Consider the following 17,646-nt stretch of genomic DNA (forward strand, 5'->3'; position numbering starts at 1 on the left):
ATTCGATTTTTATAAGTCTGAAATTTTCAGTAAATCAGTAACTGCAAAAAATGGCTACACTCTTGATTCCACTGACCTGAGCTGTTGACTTCATATATTAAGTTGTTATTTATAGACAACAGACTGACAGAACAAAAGAGCAGAAAAGAAACGTTTAGTGGAAGATTAGAAATCTAATGAATTAAGTTCCACCAAGTACATAATACGGAAGGCTACTAGTATTATATAGTTCGAACTTTGAAGGCTGAAGCGTATGAGCTTATTATATATTGTACGAACTACCAAACACTACATGCTCATGCGTCTAAACATATGCCTTACATCATTACTGATAAATTTCTCAAAAAATTTGAATCGTTTCGAGAATGGAGATTCTTCTCGTGTTGCAGGCTGTAACAATTAAATCAGAAAGATTTTCGCATTTATTGAATTGAAATTTCTCTCATTTTTAACAATGCTCTAATAAGATTTCTACAGATTCAGCAAAGGAAAGCCCAATCAAAAGAAGTCAAGTCAAGAGTCCAAACTGTCGTTGAAAACTAGACTTAAACAAAACTTTAAAGTGTGAATGATTTCATAGAGCTAACAGACCATTATGGACATTGACATTAGTAATAACCAAGTTCCCAAAATGATAGACCTAATAAATCTTAGCAAGTCACAATACTTAAAATTAGAAATACATTCCATATCTATCATTCCATAATTTCATGCACATCTGGGTTTTTTTCAGAAAATTACTGCTTTTTATAAAAATTTAGACTATAGATTTCTATACCATGAAATAATTATGTGAAGATGGATGCCATCCTATGGCAATCCTGATATCACAATGTACCTTTTGGAATATTAAAAAAAAAAACAGTAATATCATTCTTACTGAATCATGCTCTTGGTCATCCTTTTTTGTTCCTCCTCGCTTTCTTGCTTTCTTCGTTTTTTTAACTTGTGGAGTGACATCTAGTTCTATTGTGGGTTGGGGAAAATGACGAGAATTACCTGAAATGTAATGTAAAAATTGAATGCAAAAAAAAAAACAGATGAATTCTCATTATTTGAATAATATAAATAAAATTGATTTTCAAGAGATATAAGATGACGTAACGTAAGAAGCTGATTAAATTACTAAACATTATTATTACAACTTACAAGTTATTTCCTGAAAGTTCCTAAATAATTGATTCAACATTTTTTCCAAAGTTAATATGAAGCTAAATAGTTTGCAACATCAAAAAATAATGTCAAAGATTTGAATAATTCTGAATAAAAACTAACCAGTTTCTCTCATCAATTCAGAATCATCCAGGACACCTTGTTCTTCCACCGCTTCTGCCTAAAAAAATGAAATATATATTTTCAATGATTACGTAAATTTAAACACGCAAATATTCACACACAAATTCATGTTTGGCTATAATTTACTATCAATCATTATTTAAAATTGAGAATCTATCACCTTTATATTGGTTTTTCTGGTTGTTTGACGTTTTTTCTTTGAAGATGAAGCTGCCCAATCATCATCATCATCATCATCGTCATCATCCTCCGCTATAAGTTAACAAAAATGGAAATTTGTTTTTTATTTTGTTCCACATTGTTTTTTCACTTGAATTATTCGACACGGCATTGATTATGACATTTAAAGAAACATATGAATAGCTGGATGCTAGTGAGACGCAAACGCATGTTATATTTGAACAATTGAAATATTTTATGCACAATTAAAAGGCGAAATACATCCAAATTGAAAAGAGGTGTATATCATAACCTGATTTGATCACTTCCAGTACCTATTTAGACTATTGATCTTAACCAGAGGTGTGAGCACCTTCAATGGATGCAAAAACTGTTCCTGGAAGTTCGAGAATGCTGAGTCATGAAGTTTAGTTAAAACTACAAGGCCATGAAAAACATGGAGCATTGGAAAAAATTCGTCACATGTTTTACTGCTATCCAATTTATTACACCCTTGGTCGAAAAGACTTCTAAAGTTTCTGATAACAACGCCAACGGCACATACATATACAAGGTAAGGCTAAAAAGAAACGGGACTGACATCACAGATTGCGCAACACGATTAACCATCGATAATCAACACTTTTGCAGTGTGGCGTACAATGTGTTCTTTGTTTAACAGCTGTTTTGACACAATATCGCAATTATTTTTGCTTTTCAGGATCCATAAGTGAATGTGATAAATTTCTTGTTGAAAAAAAAATGCTGTGCGAGGTCTGTTTGAGTTTTTTGGCGATAGGGGGTTCAATTAAAGACTGACGACTGAGCAAAGAATTAACATTAAATTTTATTATATAATTTACAAATGGCTTTTTGAGTGAATTCAAAATGAATACAAATAACCTGGTAAAGCCTCAGGTAATGGTGTAGCAGGCCTTCCAGTAACTCGTTTGGTTTTTCTCGAACTTGCTCGAGTTCCCACATTACTGCCTCCTCTTTTTCTTCCTCTTGTACTACTATTCTTTCTGCTCCCTGTATTAATTGAAGATATGGCTAATACAAATAAATTACATATCATAATATATAAATAACTGTCAGAAAATGACAGCAGAACATGCATAAATCCTACAACAGAAAAAAATAAGGAAATTACCTGCTGAGGTGCGAGTTGGAACTGTGACTTCGGCTTCTGATGCCCCAGAATGTGATTCTCCACCACTGCTGCCTTTCACAGGTGACAGTGTGTCAGCACGACGTTTCATTGCAGAAACAACTTGTTCCTAAATTGATTTCAATGCTTAAAAGTCGGTAGTTGAAATTAAGTTATAACATCAGTAAGTGAACTTGAAATATTACAAAATCAAAACTTAACGAAAGCGAGCTTATTCCAACATTCAGAATTTTGTGTTTAAAATATCCACTGTTTGAAATGACCACTATAGCAGTAACGTTCTTTTCAGTATTACAAGTATATTGTGAAGTTGATTCTTCTTGGATATCACACATATATATGTAAAAAAAGGCTATAATAACCATAGGAAAGTATTAATTATAAAAATGGAAATCATGATATCAGCGAACCTGATGCTGTGGAGACATAGGTTCTCTTTTGACGGCAACAATACTATCGGTATTAACAACCGCAGATGTTGATGCACTCTTGTTCTAAAAAATGAAACAAAATAAGTTCAGATATGCATCCGGACTGAAGTTTTTAAAATTCAATTCAAAATCAAAAATGAAATTCAACAGATGATAAAAAAAACAGTGGCAGAGCTGAATACCATATACATTTAGAGATAATATATAACATACTAAAGTTGAATATTAGAATTAGAATACAAAAGGGTTGGTATTTTATAAACTAGTGCTTTTTTGAATTTTCTGAATATGAAGAACCTATACCTATATAACCTAACCTATATGAAGAATTCGATACTAAACTAATCCATGTGGTAATACTGCTAAAAAAATTGAAATAATGATAATCAACTTCTGAACAACTATCATGCTGTGTGTGTAGTGTGCATGTATGTGAGTGGGTCTAAATTAATTTAATACTTTTAGTTGAGTGTTTACTTTTCTGATTCTGTAATCATTTTTAATTTATTTGTTTTCATCAATTATTTTATCGTCTTAACCATACTTCACAAACATGAACAGAAAAACCGGTTGAGAATTTCTACATAAAAACTAACCAATGACTGTTTTCGTGAGTTAGCTGACTTTTTCTCCAGTTGTTTTTTCAAATCTGTACTTTGGGCCAACACCGCAGCATTTTGACTTTTCAGTTGGACAACTTCCGCCATCTGTTCATCGAGATTAGCCTAAAAACGGGAGAGTAACCCAAATTACAAATTTGCAATATATTCTTCCATAAATCAATCGTTAAGTTCATAGAGTCCGAAGTAGAATATGAAGTGAGATTCATGATTAAATTCAATACTAATTATTATTAAAGAAGTTTTCTTGTAAAAACGAAGAATGTTCGTGCTATGCTCTAAATATCCAAATACAAAAAAAATTTTGTCAGTAAATCTCATGAATTATCACACCAATTTGAGCGTAAACAATGATACAGGAAACAAACCTTTAATAACTCATTTGTTGATTTGTCATTTTTAATCTGAACTTCGAGAGCAGCAACAATTCTATCTCTATTTTCACGGAATTGTGTCAGTTCTTTGTCTTTACTTTCAATCGCTTTTGTTAACTAAATAAAACATATTTAAAAACTTCATGGGCAGGTGTGAGCTATCGACAGAGAATATGTATTACAATTCCGAAGGATCAACTAAATTGAACCATTCAATTGATGTTCTAACTGAATTATTCTTTCACCAATATCAAATCAGCAACAGAAATATTTCTAAAATATTGAATCAGCTCATCAACAATTTTTGGTGCTCCAGAAGTATATGTACCAATATGGAGGTAAGTAGTTTTGTTCGCCTACTTCACATCAAGTTGTGTAAAGGGACTGAAACCTATGGGCAGGGGGTATATTCCCTTGGCTAACACAGACAGCCCCTAAACTCGTCATAGAACTAAAATAAGGAAAATCGGAATCAAATTAAGGCCTAACCCTAACATGGTACACATACTACGAGAGTATCCAATTTTTTGGACAACAGATTACAAAATTCAACAACATTAAAAAGGAATCACTTAGGATTGTTATCTCTACTCTTGCTACAGCATCCTTGCAATATATGCACACGAATCCACCGGTACAAAAGCATAGAAGAAGGATAAGTAGTTTATCTCGCAGAAACCAAATAATTAAAAAGGAACATGCAATATTGCTGCCCACTGTTATTTGACAAGCAAATCTTAAAAATAAATAGAGAATTAATGGAAGAAGCTGTTGTAACAGCATTCCTTTAAATAATCCCCAAAATAACTAGTTATATGAAAATAACTATATATTATGTTCTCCTACTCAAAGATATGACTGAAAACAAATTACCAACCTTAGTTTCCAATTGTTTCAATTCTTTCTTGTGTGTAGCTTTATCACTCGAAATCTCATTTTGTAATTTCTTTTTCATTGCTTCCATCTCTTGTCCAGATTTCTTTTTAAAATTTTCGAACTCCTTTTCTAATTTATGAAATTGGTCCTGCTTATTCTCCAGTTCTTCTGTTAGTTTTGCATTTGTTTCTTCTGCAGCTGATTTTGTTTTCGAATCCTAAGAATTGGGACAAATATGTTCAAAAAAATGTTAAAATTTAATGAATATTTCTCTATCCATACCTGTTTTTCATGTTGTTTCAACTCTCTTTCATAAAAATCTTTTTCCTTTTTCATCTGACTTTCGAATTCCTGCTTCAATTTTTTTATCTCCTCGTCAGAATTCACTTTATAAACTTCAAAATCTTTTTCTAAATTATTCAATTCACTTTGTTTTTCTTTAACTTGTTCAGTCAATTTTGTATTGGATTCCTCAGTTTCAGTTTTTGACTTGGAATTCTGTCCAAAAAAACAGAGATGTTTAACATGATACAGTTATAACCAAACGTGTATTAATGAATTACTGACTATTTTTTGCAATCTATTTAAAACTAGTGCTATCAATTGGGTTTCCACAAGACTAACTACTTATTCTTTTCCTATGCTTTGCGCTGGTGAACATTGACACTGTATTGTTGCTGTATTATATATATATTATATACTATCCTAAGTGATTGAAGAGTCTTGCTGCGTCCTAACAAAAATATATTTTTGTAATGATTTGTCTGACCGAAGTCTATCGTGGTCAGTTGAAAGATACAGAATCTTGAATCACTTATAAGCAACTAAAAAAGGTCACGTTTTTATCACCCATAGTAAGCAACACTCACCCTTTCACTCTCTGTCTCCAATTTTTTAATCTTCTGTTCCAATAATGATATGTTTTTCTGGAATTGTTTGCATTCTTTGCTAAGTTTATCACTTTCTGAATTTGTCTTCTTTAATTCTTCTTGAATATTCTTTGTGTAAAATTATAATAAACAACATTAAAAGTTGAAACAATTATTAGTTTCGAAATTGGAGATCAGCACGAGTTTACACTTGATATTAACGAAACAAATTGGAATTATTTTGCATTTTGGGAGTGGAAAAAAAGCCTCGTCACTTTCAAAAAATGGAACATTACTTTTACCTTATTAACATTTTCTATTGATTTCTTTTCCTTTTCCTTCTCATCCAAAATCTTCTTCAAATCACTTAGCTCATTTGTCATGTTGTCATGCTCAGTTCTAAGATTGTCAACATTCTGAAATCAAAGATAAAATTATGTAATAAGACAGTAGTATGTGTGGGAATCTTTATGTTGGCTGCAAAAGTACAGGGTGACCCCCAGAAATAAATAAAACCCATAAATTTATTAATTATTACAGGAATAAAAAAAAAATTATTTGACACTTGCACTTTCGATTGTGTATGACTGTACCCAAAAGTTTCAGTAACCTGGGATGCTTTGTGTAAAAGTTATTCTCTCTAGAATATGTTCCAAATGACCTCAGTTCTTTTTGGAGGGGGTTACGCTGTAATTGGTAAAACTTCATATTTTATGAAGAAACATGATGTTATCATGTCTAAAACTAATTAGATTATATTTCATGCTGTAATCTATGGGTCCAAGTCCAGCGTGTATATATCATACTTCCATCGTATAGATTTTTACTTAATTGTAATCGCTAAATACATCTCACTTGGTCTGTTCGTTTTTATTTAAAACTTGATGAGAAAGTTGCTATGAACTTGAAATTAGTCAGAGACTTTTTATAAAATATCTCAAAAACAAAAATAAACTAATAGTGTGTATTTTGATGTATTTCAATCAAAATTTGAAATAAAAACGCCACCGACTTGCTGTAATTTATCTGATTGATTCCCGCGTTCTTCCAGGTCTAATTCTAACTTGCTTTTCGATTTTTTAACATCTTCAATTTCTCTTTGTAGTTTTTCATTTTCCTTGAAAGTGAGAGAACAAATACACGAGATGGAAACATGCTCAAAATCAATGGTATATTAACATCGAATTACAAAAAAAATATAAGCAGTATGTTTTTTTAGGAGGATGATCTTGAACACAAATTTATTTTCAATATGTTATGTTTGAACATGAAATTATAATTTACAATTATTATTCGTCATAGCCCAAATGCATATTATTATTGACTAAACTGATGAGAATGAAAAACTGTACAAAATGTACCATTTTCATCCCTTTTTGTGTATCATCAACTTTTCTTTGAAAGCTAGCCATTTCTTCCTCCAAACTTGTGAATTTTGTTGACAATTCATGTTTTTCCGAATCTAGTCTTTGTATTGAAGCCTCTTTTTCTGCTACTGTGTTTTTCAGGACAGATAACTCAGTATTAAGTTGTACTGTAGTGGTATTGGCAAGGTTTTCCTTAATGCAAAAAAATTTATGCTATACTTTTAAGTGTAAGGTGCGTGCTATCATTTACTTATTTATATATATAGAAATTTTGACATGATGTGGCTTAATTCAGCAATCAGCATAAGCTCAATTCCTGATAATTGATGAAACAAATTATAGAAGATCTGGAAATCCCATAATACTCTGATTTATTCGTATTATTTAAAATAGTGCACCACGACCATGAATATAAGCAAACGTCCTAAAAATTTATGTGTAAAATTATCAAATATTTTTCAGAGATAATTAATTTGATAATTTGAAAATCTTACTCTCAACTCTTCCTCGAGTGTCTGCTTCTCCTTTTTAGAATCAGCGAGATGTTTTTGTAAATCCTCAACACGAGTCAGCAAATCATTTCTATCTTGGGTTAATATAGCAACATCCTGAATAAGATTTAACAGTAATTTAGGTACTTTGGGTACTTTAGGTACTTAAATTTTGGTGATCATATTGTGAACATGTGGCAAGCTTTGTGATAGAAATAATAGAAGTTGCATGTTTAGCGATATAGGTTTTGACAACCTACCCAAAATTGTGATTAACTTCATTATTCACACTCAAATTCCAAAAATATAGCTAAAATCTGACAAATAGCATGCAAAACCATGAAAACAAGGTAATGCTTACCAAAACCATGCCTTAAAATTTGTTAGAGTGACAATAATGTCTGAACATCTGCCAAAATTTCTATTGTAATACCACTTTTTGCATCCGGCTCATTAGCCAATGTCACGGAAGTAAACAAGGAAGTAGATGCTCTGGGAACCATCCATTTTATTGATTATAGAGTCGATGCATTGATAGGGTAATTCAATAACAGAATTGCTACCAAATTTTTATATACTAGCTAGATTATATAGATATATATATATACTTGATTTTATAGACTATATATTACCGGTAAATGAAAACCGAAAGTCACAATTTGAGCTGTAGTACATGACAAAGCAGAGAGAATTAATAATATGACTTCAAAATGCAATATTGTGACAAACACAAACTTGTTTTAACTCTGAAGCATCAGAAGTTCTTTTCATTGAATTTTGCTTAACTTCAGAGTTCTCTTTCTTTAATTTCTTCACTTCTGCATGAAGGCGATCAGTTTCCTAAACGAGATATTGAAACAAATCAAAAATCAATAGATCAGATATATTATTCAGGTACTTGAAGTTACCACCTCCCAATTTTAAATCATAACAGAAAAGACCACATCCATCTACCTAAAGTGGAAAATTAATTTATATACATGTACGCCGGTAAAAATATGAACTGAAATAATAATGTTGTCTTGCAGATTATCCCTAGCAGTTTCATAATAGAAGCATACAAAAACTACGTAGCACAGTGGAAACGAATCCCATTGACGCTATCCTGATAAGTTATATTTGAAAAATGGGTGGACCTAACATCCCTTTGAAGACTGTTATCGACTTGGAAGAAATCTTCCTAAGGCTGTATAGTGTATATATACCAATGGACAATGGTGTCAGCCCCTTCACACTCAGTCGATATTCATCTCTTGGATTCACACAGAATATGTTGTAGCCTATACCCTACATTAATGAGGCATAAGAATAACTGATGGTGAAAATATCACAAATCATGAAAATTCCTAATTCTATTATGAAAAAGACAAGATTATGTTATCATAATTATTACCTTCATAAGTTGTTGTTCAAATTTCTTTGATTCAAGGGATTCATTTTCCAACTCAGTGATTTTCTTCTTTGCATCAGAATATGCTGACAAATCACTTTCTGCTTTCTAAAAAGAAACAGAATACAAATGAATATGGGATTTTGACCTGCCATTTTAATTTGAACTGCTTTTAATGCCCAGGAGCCAGGACAAAACTACTTTTTTTGAAAATGCACAACTATATAAGTTTTTTGATATCTGATATTGCACTATATAATATTTAGATCAGGGGGTAATCAAAAACTTTTTCCATTGGCACTATAGGTAGTAGTTTTCAACTGGGGTTCTGCAGCATTCTAGGTTTCCACCAGTACAGTTCAGGGATTCTGCAAGTTTAAATTTCAAATCCGCGAGCCCATATTATTAACAAACTTTGTTTAACCCTTTCCATGCGATTTTTATTTTTTATTAAATAATCGTATTTGCTACGCCGATTTTATGCATTTGTACCCCCACAACTAATCGATCGACTAACGAAAAACTAATGATCCTCTGCTGCCCACTGACGGCTTGTTGGAAAGCTTATTTAAAGAGCTTGCAATTGGCGATTAAAAAAAAAGTTTTTTTTAAAAGTGGTGGTTTGAGTCACAAACCGGACAGAAAAAAGGCATTTTTTTTCTTGGGAGTTGAAACTTCAAACCGTGATAAAAAATAGAAATATTCGCTAAATCCTTTATTGTTACCGCTTCGTGGTTGGCAAACAATAGCATAATATTGTTGTAGCAATTTCGTGATCTAACTCAAAATACTTTGGTAGATGGAAGGGATAATATGTCTTCTATTACCACCCAAAAAACACCTAAATTTGCATAAATTTCAAAAACACTCACTCGTTCCGCCGCAAATAAAATTCCCGTCGAAAACCAAAGCGAGATTTACCGTCGCTTATGTTAATCTCGAAGAAGACTTCTTATCAATAAACTAAAACCCGGAAAAACTAGACCAACAGTTTGCGACCAATTGCTAAATAAAACATTGAAGTACATCAACGTACCCGCCGCAATATAGTGACTTTTGTCGTTGGTACGTATACGCGCCCACCGCACGGAAAGGGTTAAATATAATTAAATGCTAATCAGATCTGCCAATATTATTGTTAATCTTGCTATGCTACACTTAAAATTGTTTTCTTTTACCAATACTAGGTTTGGTTTTATTTAGAAGTTTACACAATTACATTTTATTATTAAAATGATGTTTTTGAGTTAAGACATTAAAACTATTGCACAGGGGTTCCTCTAGCATTTGGAATGTTTATTGAGATTTTGCTCTAAAAAAAAGGTTGAAAAACACTACTACAGGAAAACGAATATTCATTTGAATATTCCATTTTTTTTGTCCGAACGATAATTTCTTCTACAGTTTGACAAACACCACATGCATCTAAACACATTCAAAACATGATGCGCAATAGGCACCACCAGGTTTGAAACTGTCTATTTGATTTACAAAATATAATTAACAGTTTTGTTTTCTAATAGTTGTTATGATAAATTATTTTGCATCAATTCAAATTGGAATATTAGGCTATATACTCACATTCAACTTTTCTTCCAAACTTTCAATTTTCGACTGAAATTCATCTTTTGCCAATTTCATTTCGTTCTCTGTTTTTTGCATTTCTTCACAATGAACAACTTCTATTTGTTCTTTCTGTTTGGTGAAATCAGCTTTGATCTGTTCCATTTGCTTAACATAATCATCATGTTCGACAACTTTTTGAGCAAGTTGGTCATGGAGGGATTCAGTCTAAAAAATAATAGGACTAAAAGTTAGAGCAGATAAATTTACTTGAATAAATATTGATTGGAATAGAAAATATTGAAACATAAATTTCATTCAACTTAACATTCCTATGCTATTCTATAAAGACAAAGCTTGAAATTTGTTTTCAATCTTTGTACTGAAAAAAGTGAACATTTTGATAAATCTATCAATAAGGTTCCTGGGAGATATATGATACACAACCAAGCAAAGAATCTGAGATAAAAATCTATACCACCACTTACAGCGGGGAGGAACGGGGGTCGTAAACTAGTTAACTAGTGAATGTTTGGAATCATAAATGCATGACACTCTCTGACTGACGCCAGACTAGTATTGACAACATACCAAGCAGTATTTAGCTCTTCAATTCTGGGATGCCTATGACTTACGAATAGCACAGTCAACGCACTGTTTTATATTATTGTAACCTGCCTTGTTAAAAAAAAACTGGCTGCACCCGATCTACATACGAAACATAATAGTAGTTCGCATTATAGTCAGTTATATTTCCTAACCATTATCACACTACTAAAAAAAACTTGACCTACCGTACATAACATGGCAATAAATAAACACCAGCAAACCTGCAATTTCTCAGCTTTTTCCGACTCTACTTCAGATGTTAAATGTGAAATTGTTTCTTGCTTACTATCCATCCATTCAGGTAATTGTTTAAGTAAGTATTCAGTGTTCTGTGTAAATATAAAGTGAGATTAAAAGCTTGTTACAACTTGGAACATCATTATCACTATCAGAATGATATTTATTATTTACCCCAAGCACATTGTCTTCAGCAGCCGATTCATTCCTAAGTTCCAATTTCGTACAAAGTTGCACAGATTTTTCTTCCAAAACGACCATTTTTTCCTGAAGACTTTGGTGTTCTTTTCTCAACCTAGAATTAATCATATGTAAATAGAAACAGAAAAGTGAACTTATACAAATATCATATATAAAAGCACCAAAATAAACTTTGGTCAGACTCAGAGTAAACCCAGTACAACAAAAAGAAACTAATAATATTCTACCATCATCAATTTACATATTCAGTTAAAAAAATCCATATATTTTATCAGCAACGTTTGACAAATGACTTTGAAAATCTAGTGGTAATTTACAAGATTGAAGTGTAAATTGAAAATACATGATTGATTCAACTAATTGAGGATTTGAGATTACAATGTATCAAAATCATATTCTAATCCTGGAAGCGAATAGTTTGTAGATCTAATACACATTCATTACTTGATACATAAAAATTATTTAAAAACATAAAAACCATGATTTCTGTCTAAAGACTGAATGAATCATACCTCTCAAGTTCTCCTGTATCTATATCACTTCCTTTTGATTCTTGATCTTGACTAAGTAATTGCTCAATTTTCTGAAATAAAAAACAAAGTTTGAATTAAGGGTAGTTTGCTTATTAAGGTAAAACAAAAAGAATGCTTATCCAGTGTCTCAGACATTATGTTATTGTTGTTGTAATTAGTAGATTATCCTATACCATCGCTAGCCCTTTGACCGTTTTCGTTTTTCAATATATTCAAGAGTTAATTTCCACAATTCAAGAATCAATCAGTGTAAACTATGCAACAGATTTAAAAGTGTACAAAGACAGGTAACCAAAAGGGAGAAAACGTACAAGTGACCCATAGCAAACGACGAAAGCTAGCAAATGACTATGGGGTTAGATCAGTGACACCTATTTGTCGAGTTTACGAACAGATAGAGCAAAATTTACAAAAAACCTAATATCAACTTTAAAAAATTTCACAACTACGCAGAATGATCAAGTAATCAAAAGCAAATACTGAGTTTGAAGGTTATCTATTTATACCACCCTGTTAATTAAATGTGGTTTGTAATGGTATTTCATTAACTTCACATTAGCAAGATTTATCAGTACCGTAGGAAATATCAACAATTACTCATTTTATTCAGACAATTATTCTCACATTGCTTCAGCAAGAATAATTGATAATTATTTATGTAACCTTGTGGTGTAGATAGTCCCATCAAACATAGTCATTAAACAAATGTATAATCTAATATATATAAGAACATTGGTTGATAAACCTTGCATCTAGTAGGGTCCTATATTGCCTACTTGACATGTTGGCATATTACTACGAATATTACTCCAGAAAGAAAAAGCTATACTTGAAACCTTGTTTGCCGCTTTTAAACTTTCATTCAATTTGTTATTCTCTTCCTGTTCCTCCTCTACTTTTGATCTATGCTCATCCACTTCCTCCATGAGTTGCTTTATGAGAAATCGACCTTCAAAAATAAATATTCTGATGAGTCTGTTCAAATCATGTGTCGACAAAGACAAAACAACAACTAGACAACGAGAATATCGGTCAGAGACCAAAGACTTATCGATCGAAAGTTAGGGGATCCCCCAAAACAGAAACTGCGATTTCGATTCATCCGCTCTTACTCCATAGCAAGACCGTGTGCCCCATCACTAATTAATTGATAACTCGCTAATTAGACGACATAATTCATCTAAAATCAATAGGCTTCTGGTCCGAGATATGATGAATGCACATGCAAAATTTGGAGCAGATACAACCTCGCCTTCGTGAGATATCGCTTGCATCTAACAGACAAACAAACAGACAGACAGACAAATACCTATCAACATACTTATCATCGAGATCGATAAGTAACAAACCTTCTTCGTTTTCTTTCTCTAGATCCAAAATAAATTGTTCTTTATCCATTGACGAGTAGCGACTTGAACTTCTACGGTGACGATTTTTAAGTGTCACAATTTCTGAAAACAAATGTAGGCTTACATGTAACTGATTTACAAAAAGTTTGCTAATTAAACCGAATAAGAAACCTGAAATTCCTGCAAAAACAATATCAGACAATAGCTGCTATTTTATACCTTTTTCCTTTTTCTCCAAATCCATCTGCAACATGTTGATTTGCAAATCAGTTGCTGTTACCTTGTCTTCAACACTCTGGAGCTCAGTGGTTTTCGATTTTAGCTGTTCTTTGCATTCCTGGTAAATTGAAGGTAAAACTTTATAATTTACAAGAAGTGTCAGAAAAAGTGATTATTGAAAGCAATGTCAGATTTTCGAAATTCAATACTAACAATAATTGATATATATTTATTTATTCTAAAATAAAAGTTTCGCCAAATAAGTTTTAAAGTATTATATGACCTTTCATAAAGAGGTGTTATGTAGTCTATATTTACTTTGTGTTGTGACTGCAAAGGCGCATGTACAAGATATAAAATGAGGTGTCCCCAAACTAGGAACCTAATATGGATAGTAAACAAAAACAGAGTGAAATAAAAATATTATTTTTCAGAGTTAAGATTATGAAGAAAAAACGTCTGTGTTAGACCTACACCATAAAAATTTAAATCCCACATTGGCTATAAAGAAAATATTTGCATAGATATGGTATTCTATATGATGTAATGGAACATCATAAAATCAATTAATGTGAACATCAAATTTTAAGGATTACCGCTAGTTCTTGTTCCATATTGGTATTTTTTGCAACGACATCCCAATACTTTTTATCTAATCTTTCTTTTAATTTCCTGATATCTTCTGTCACTACATCTTTCACAATTCCAAGTCTCTTTTCTTGTTCCACCTGTAGAAGACTTATAGTATCTTCAATTTGTTCTCTAAAATCAGAATTTTGCTTCAATTAGAAAATATATAATGGAATGCTATAATATTTGAATTGATATTAAATAGAACTATGTAAAGGATCCACATTTTTCACAATTTCATAACTATCAGCAAATTAAAATTTCACAAAAGATTATCCGGCATACTACTAAAGATATTAGTAAAAATTATTCCGACCAATGTTCCCTCTAATTTCTTGTAGTATGTGTGCGCAGCAATTTTGGTGTGTGCGCACTTTTATAGAAATGGCTAATATTTGTGCAAAAACCAATGAAGAAATTTTGGCGTTCTAAACGGGTAATGAGTGGGCCAACAACAAACTTTCTCAACCTGCCAACCGAGAAAATTGTTACATTACATCGAAATACGTCTGTGCACAGTGAATCTATGCGTGTGCGCAGCCTCTAAAAGCTGTGTGCACGCGCACACCTTAGAGGGAACACTGATTCCGACATACTCATGACTGTTTTCAATTTGAACAATCTGATTTTGCATTTGTTGAACGACGTGTCTTCGTATTTCAGCTTCTCTCTTTTTACTGTTCTTTTGTTCCTGACTCACAGCTTTCTTCATCATTTCAATCAATTCAATGAACTTTTTCTACAATGGCAAATGATCAATTTTAAATGTCAATGACTCCAGGTGGAATAGCAATCATGTTTTATAAGTTCAAAGCTATTTATTGGTGGTTCGTATTCCTAATGCTTAGCATGATGCACCACATATCTAGCAGATTGATGCAGGCATATTCGATACAGACATACTTGTTTCATCAATAATTTTGAGTACTCCATGCAAGCATGAAAATTATTACACTGTGTACACCGGATCCCGATGACGGATTCCTTCTGTATTCAAATAATTTAGAACACACCTCTCTATTTTTCCAATAAGCTACATCTCTTTCTTCTTTATTATCTTCATCTTCAGAATCAGATTCATAATCTTCAGATTCTTCATATATTTCATCTTCTTCCTCTTCTTCTTCTTCTTCTTCTTCGGGATTCTCATTGAGATCTGAAACAATATTGTCAAAATAAATTTGATGAATGAATATTATTGCATGCATCATATGGACTCGCAGTGTTCACTATTAGCGCACTTTTTTGCGAAAATTGCGAAACACTTTCGCAACTTTTTTTAGGGACTGCGAAATAGCACTTTTTTCCGATTTTGAAGAGAAAAAGCACTTTTTTCCGATTTTGAATGGAATAAAAAATTCAAAGTTAACAAATATTTTCGAGTATTAAGTTGACAAATAAGTAACATACTAGTACTTTTGTAACTCAATTCTGCATATCATAACGATATTTATCGGAATTCTAACCTATGAGATGCAGACAAAGGAGATAAAGCTTTTGCATTAACGGCAAAATTCTTGTTTATAATATGATTATTATACAAGCACACCGATTCCGCTTCTCCCGCAAAAAACGCTCCCGGGTGTTTGGAACCAGATGTTGGAATACTAGGCAGTGCGTTTCTTTGAAGGTCATGTGACTATCAATGATATCGATGAATTCAAAATGACTATAAAAGTGTTAGTAACGTGTTATAGTCACTTTGGATGAATTGTGACCAAACTGCACGATTTTCAAATCAGACGAAACTTTTAGCAGCATGTCACAGATTTGCAAAATCACCAAATTCACAAAATACCATTAAGTGCCATTTTATTGTAATCACAATGTTGAAAGGACATGGCATTTTCCGGAATTTTGCGATATTTACACAACTATTCCTCATTGATATGCGAGGACTGGTGGGCAAAATTCAATATTTTTTTGAATCGAATATTTTTGAGGAGTACCGAATAAACGTGGTGGAAACATTAAAAAATCGGCAATAAAGCCTTTTTACTGGTTAATTCCGTTGTAATGGCTAATTGTTCTTGTCACCGATCGTTTTGGCGGCGATATCCAGGTTTTGGGTAATCTATATTCCCGCCCTCTCCTTTTTACAAATATGAATTCTTGTGGGTCGGCGGTCATCAAAGTTTTATATTTCGGGTTTACCCGTTCGTTCACATCGGCAACAGCCGTTGAAGACATTGAGGACTCAAATTAACATTTGCGTTGGCTTTAATATTACCTATCAAGATTTGTAAATTTACCGTCCCAATTTTATGGGAATGGTAATATTATTGTCCATACCGTGATGCAGATATTTATTAAGACGATAATTAACTTTGTCATGTATTTCTATGGTGATAAACTTCGCGAACCTGAAATTGTGCCAATCCTGAATGTTGATTTAAAATAGTGATTGAATAATTCGGCAATAAAGGCATTTCTGCGTGGTCATAAGACGAGATGGCGTTAATGAACAGCACTTCTTTTACAGGATATTTTACGTATGCGACTTAATGCTAAAAAGATTGGGCTCGAGTGCTTTTTTTTTCGAGTGCTCGAGTGCCTAATAGGGGTCAGGCGCTAATTGTAACTAATTCCCTCAAGTTTCAACGTGTTTTCAACAAAACAATACCCCGGCGATAATTATAGCTAAAATGTTACGGAGCAATTCACAATTTTATTTATGGAATTTGCAAATTCACCAGTTTCTTGACGATTTTGATATTGTCATGCCCTAAGTATTAGTGCAAAAAATACTCCCATTCTTCCGCGGCGGTTTGACGGGTTCTTTGTTCTATTCTTCAGAAAGTTCTGACACGGGGATATAGAATACTGAATCCGGAGGGTTGAATCCCTGTCCACTTACTGGTGATTTTCCGTTTTGAAATGCGTGAAACATTCTTTATTTTAAATTAAATGACGTTTCGCGGGCTAGAGTTCTCCCCGAAAATGATGTGTTCCAGACGTTAGTTAGACGATAGATAAAACATTAGATTATTAATTTTCGTGACGCCCCGTTTTCGAAAATACAAAGTTATATCGCAAAAAAGCGTTATGATACATTTGGAATGAAACATTATTTACCGTTAATTCAGATCATATTTTACTCTTCATGACACCCGGTATCCGAAAATACAGTTGTATCTCGAAAAATGTGTTTTGTTACATTTAAAATAAAACATTTTTGCGATTAATTTAGATCATATTTTACTTTTCAGGACACCCGTTTTCGAAAATACAAGGTTATATCGCAAAATGTGTTTTGTTACA

General features: G+C 32.4%; 1 protein-coding gene across 4 annotated transcripts in view; it reads right to left on the minus strand.

The window, feature by feature from the left end:
* Positions 1-17,646, minus strand: part of LOC120337487 (uncharacterized) — a 35,980-nt gene that overhangs the window by 3,493 nt on the left and 14,841 nt on the right. For 3 of the 4 annotated variants that reach the window (XM_078116922.1, XM_039405278.2, XM_078116923.1), the window contains 28 exons: positions 15,399-15,541; positions 14,982-15,124; positions 14,352-14,517; positions 13,756-13,873; positions 13,537-13,638; positions 13,024-13,136; positions 12,167-12,237; positions 11,628-11,748; positions 11,438-11,545; positions 10,626-10,835; positions 9,048-9,152; positions 8,390-8,494; positions 7,658-7,771; positions 7,158-7,355; positions 6,809-6,913; positions 6,099-6,212; positions 5,797-5,925; positions 5,210-5,425; positions 4,929-5,144; positions 4,046-4,168; positions 3,654-3,782; positions 3,037-3,120; positions 2,609-2,735; positions 2,359-2,487; positions 1,457-1,548; positions 1,276-1,333; positions 881-999; positions 322-390 (listed from right to left, as the gene is read on the minus strand). In XM_078116922.1, the coding sequence (XP_077973048.1) occupies positions 322-390; positions 881-999; positions 1,276-1,333; positions 1,457-1,548; positions 2,359-2,487; positions 2,609-2,735; positions 3,037-3,120; positions 3,654-3,782; positions 4,046-4,168; positions 4,929-5,144; positions 5,210-5,425; positions 5,797-5,925; positions 6,099-6,212; positions 6,809-6,913; positions 7,158-7,355; positions 7,658-7,771; positions 8,390-8,494; positions 9,048-9,152; positions 10,626-10,835; positions 11,438-11,545; positions 11,628-11,748; positions 12,167-12,237; positions 13,024-13,136; positions 13,537-13,638; positions 13,756-13,873; positions 14,352-14,517; positions 14,982-15,124; positions 15,399-15,541 (3,527 nt within the window). The remainder of the gene's footprint in view (positions 1-321; positions 391-880; positions 1,000-1,275; positions 1,334-1,456; positions 1,549-2,358; positions 2,488-2,608; positions 2,736-3,036; positions 3,121-3,653; positions 3,783-4,045; positions 4,169-4,928; positions 5,145-5,209; positions 5,426-5,796; positions 5,926-6,098; positions 6,213-6,808; positions 6,914-7,157; positions 7,356-7,657; positions 7,772-8,389; positions 8,495-9,047; positions 9,153-10,625; positions 10,836-11,437; positions 11,546-11,627; positions 11,749-12,166; positions 12,238-13,023; positions 13,137-13,536; positions 13,639-13,755; positions 13,874-14,351; positions 14,518-14,981; positions 15,125-15,398; positions 15,542-17,646) is intronic. The other variant, XM_039405279.2, reaches the window with a different exon arrangement.

The sequence above is a fragment of the Styela clava genome, chromosome 10 (assembly GCF_964204865.1).
Source record: "Styela clava chromosome 10, kaStyClav1.hap1.2, whole genome shotgun sequence".
Taxonomy (NCBI): domain Eukaryota; kingdom Metazoa; phylum Chordata; class Ascidiacea; order Stolidobranchia; family Styelidae; genus Styela; species Styela clava.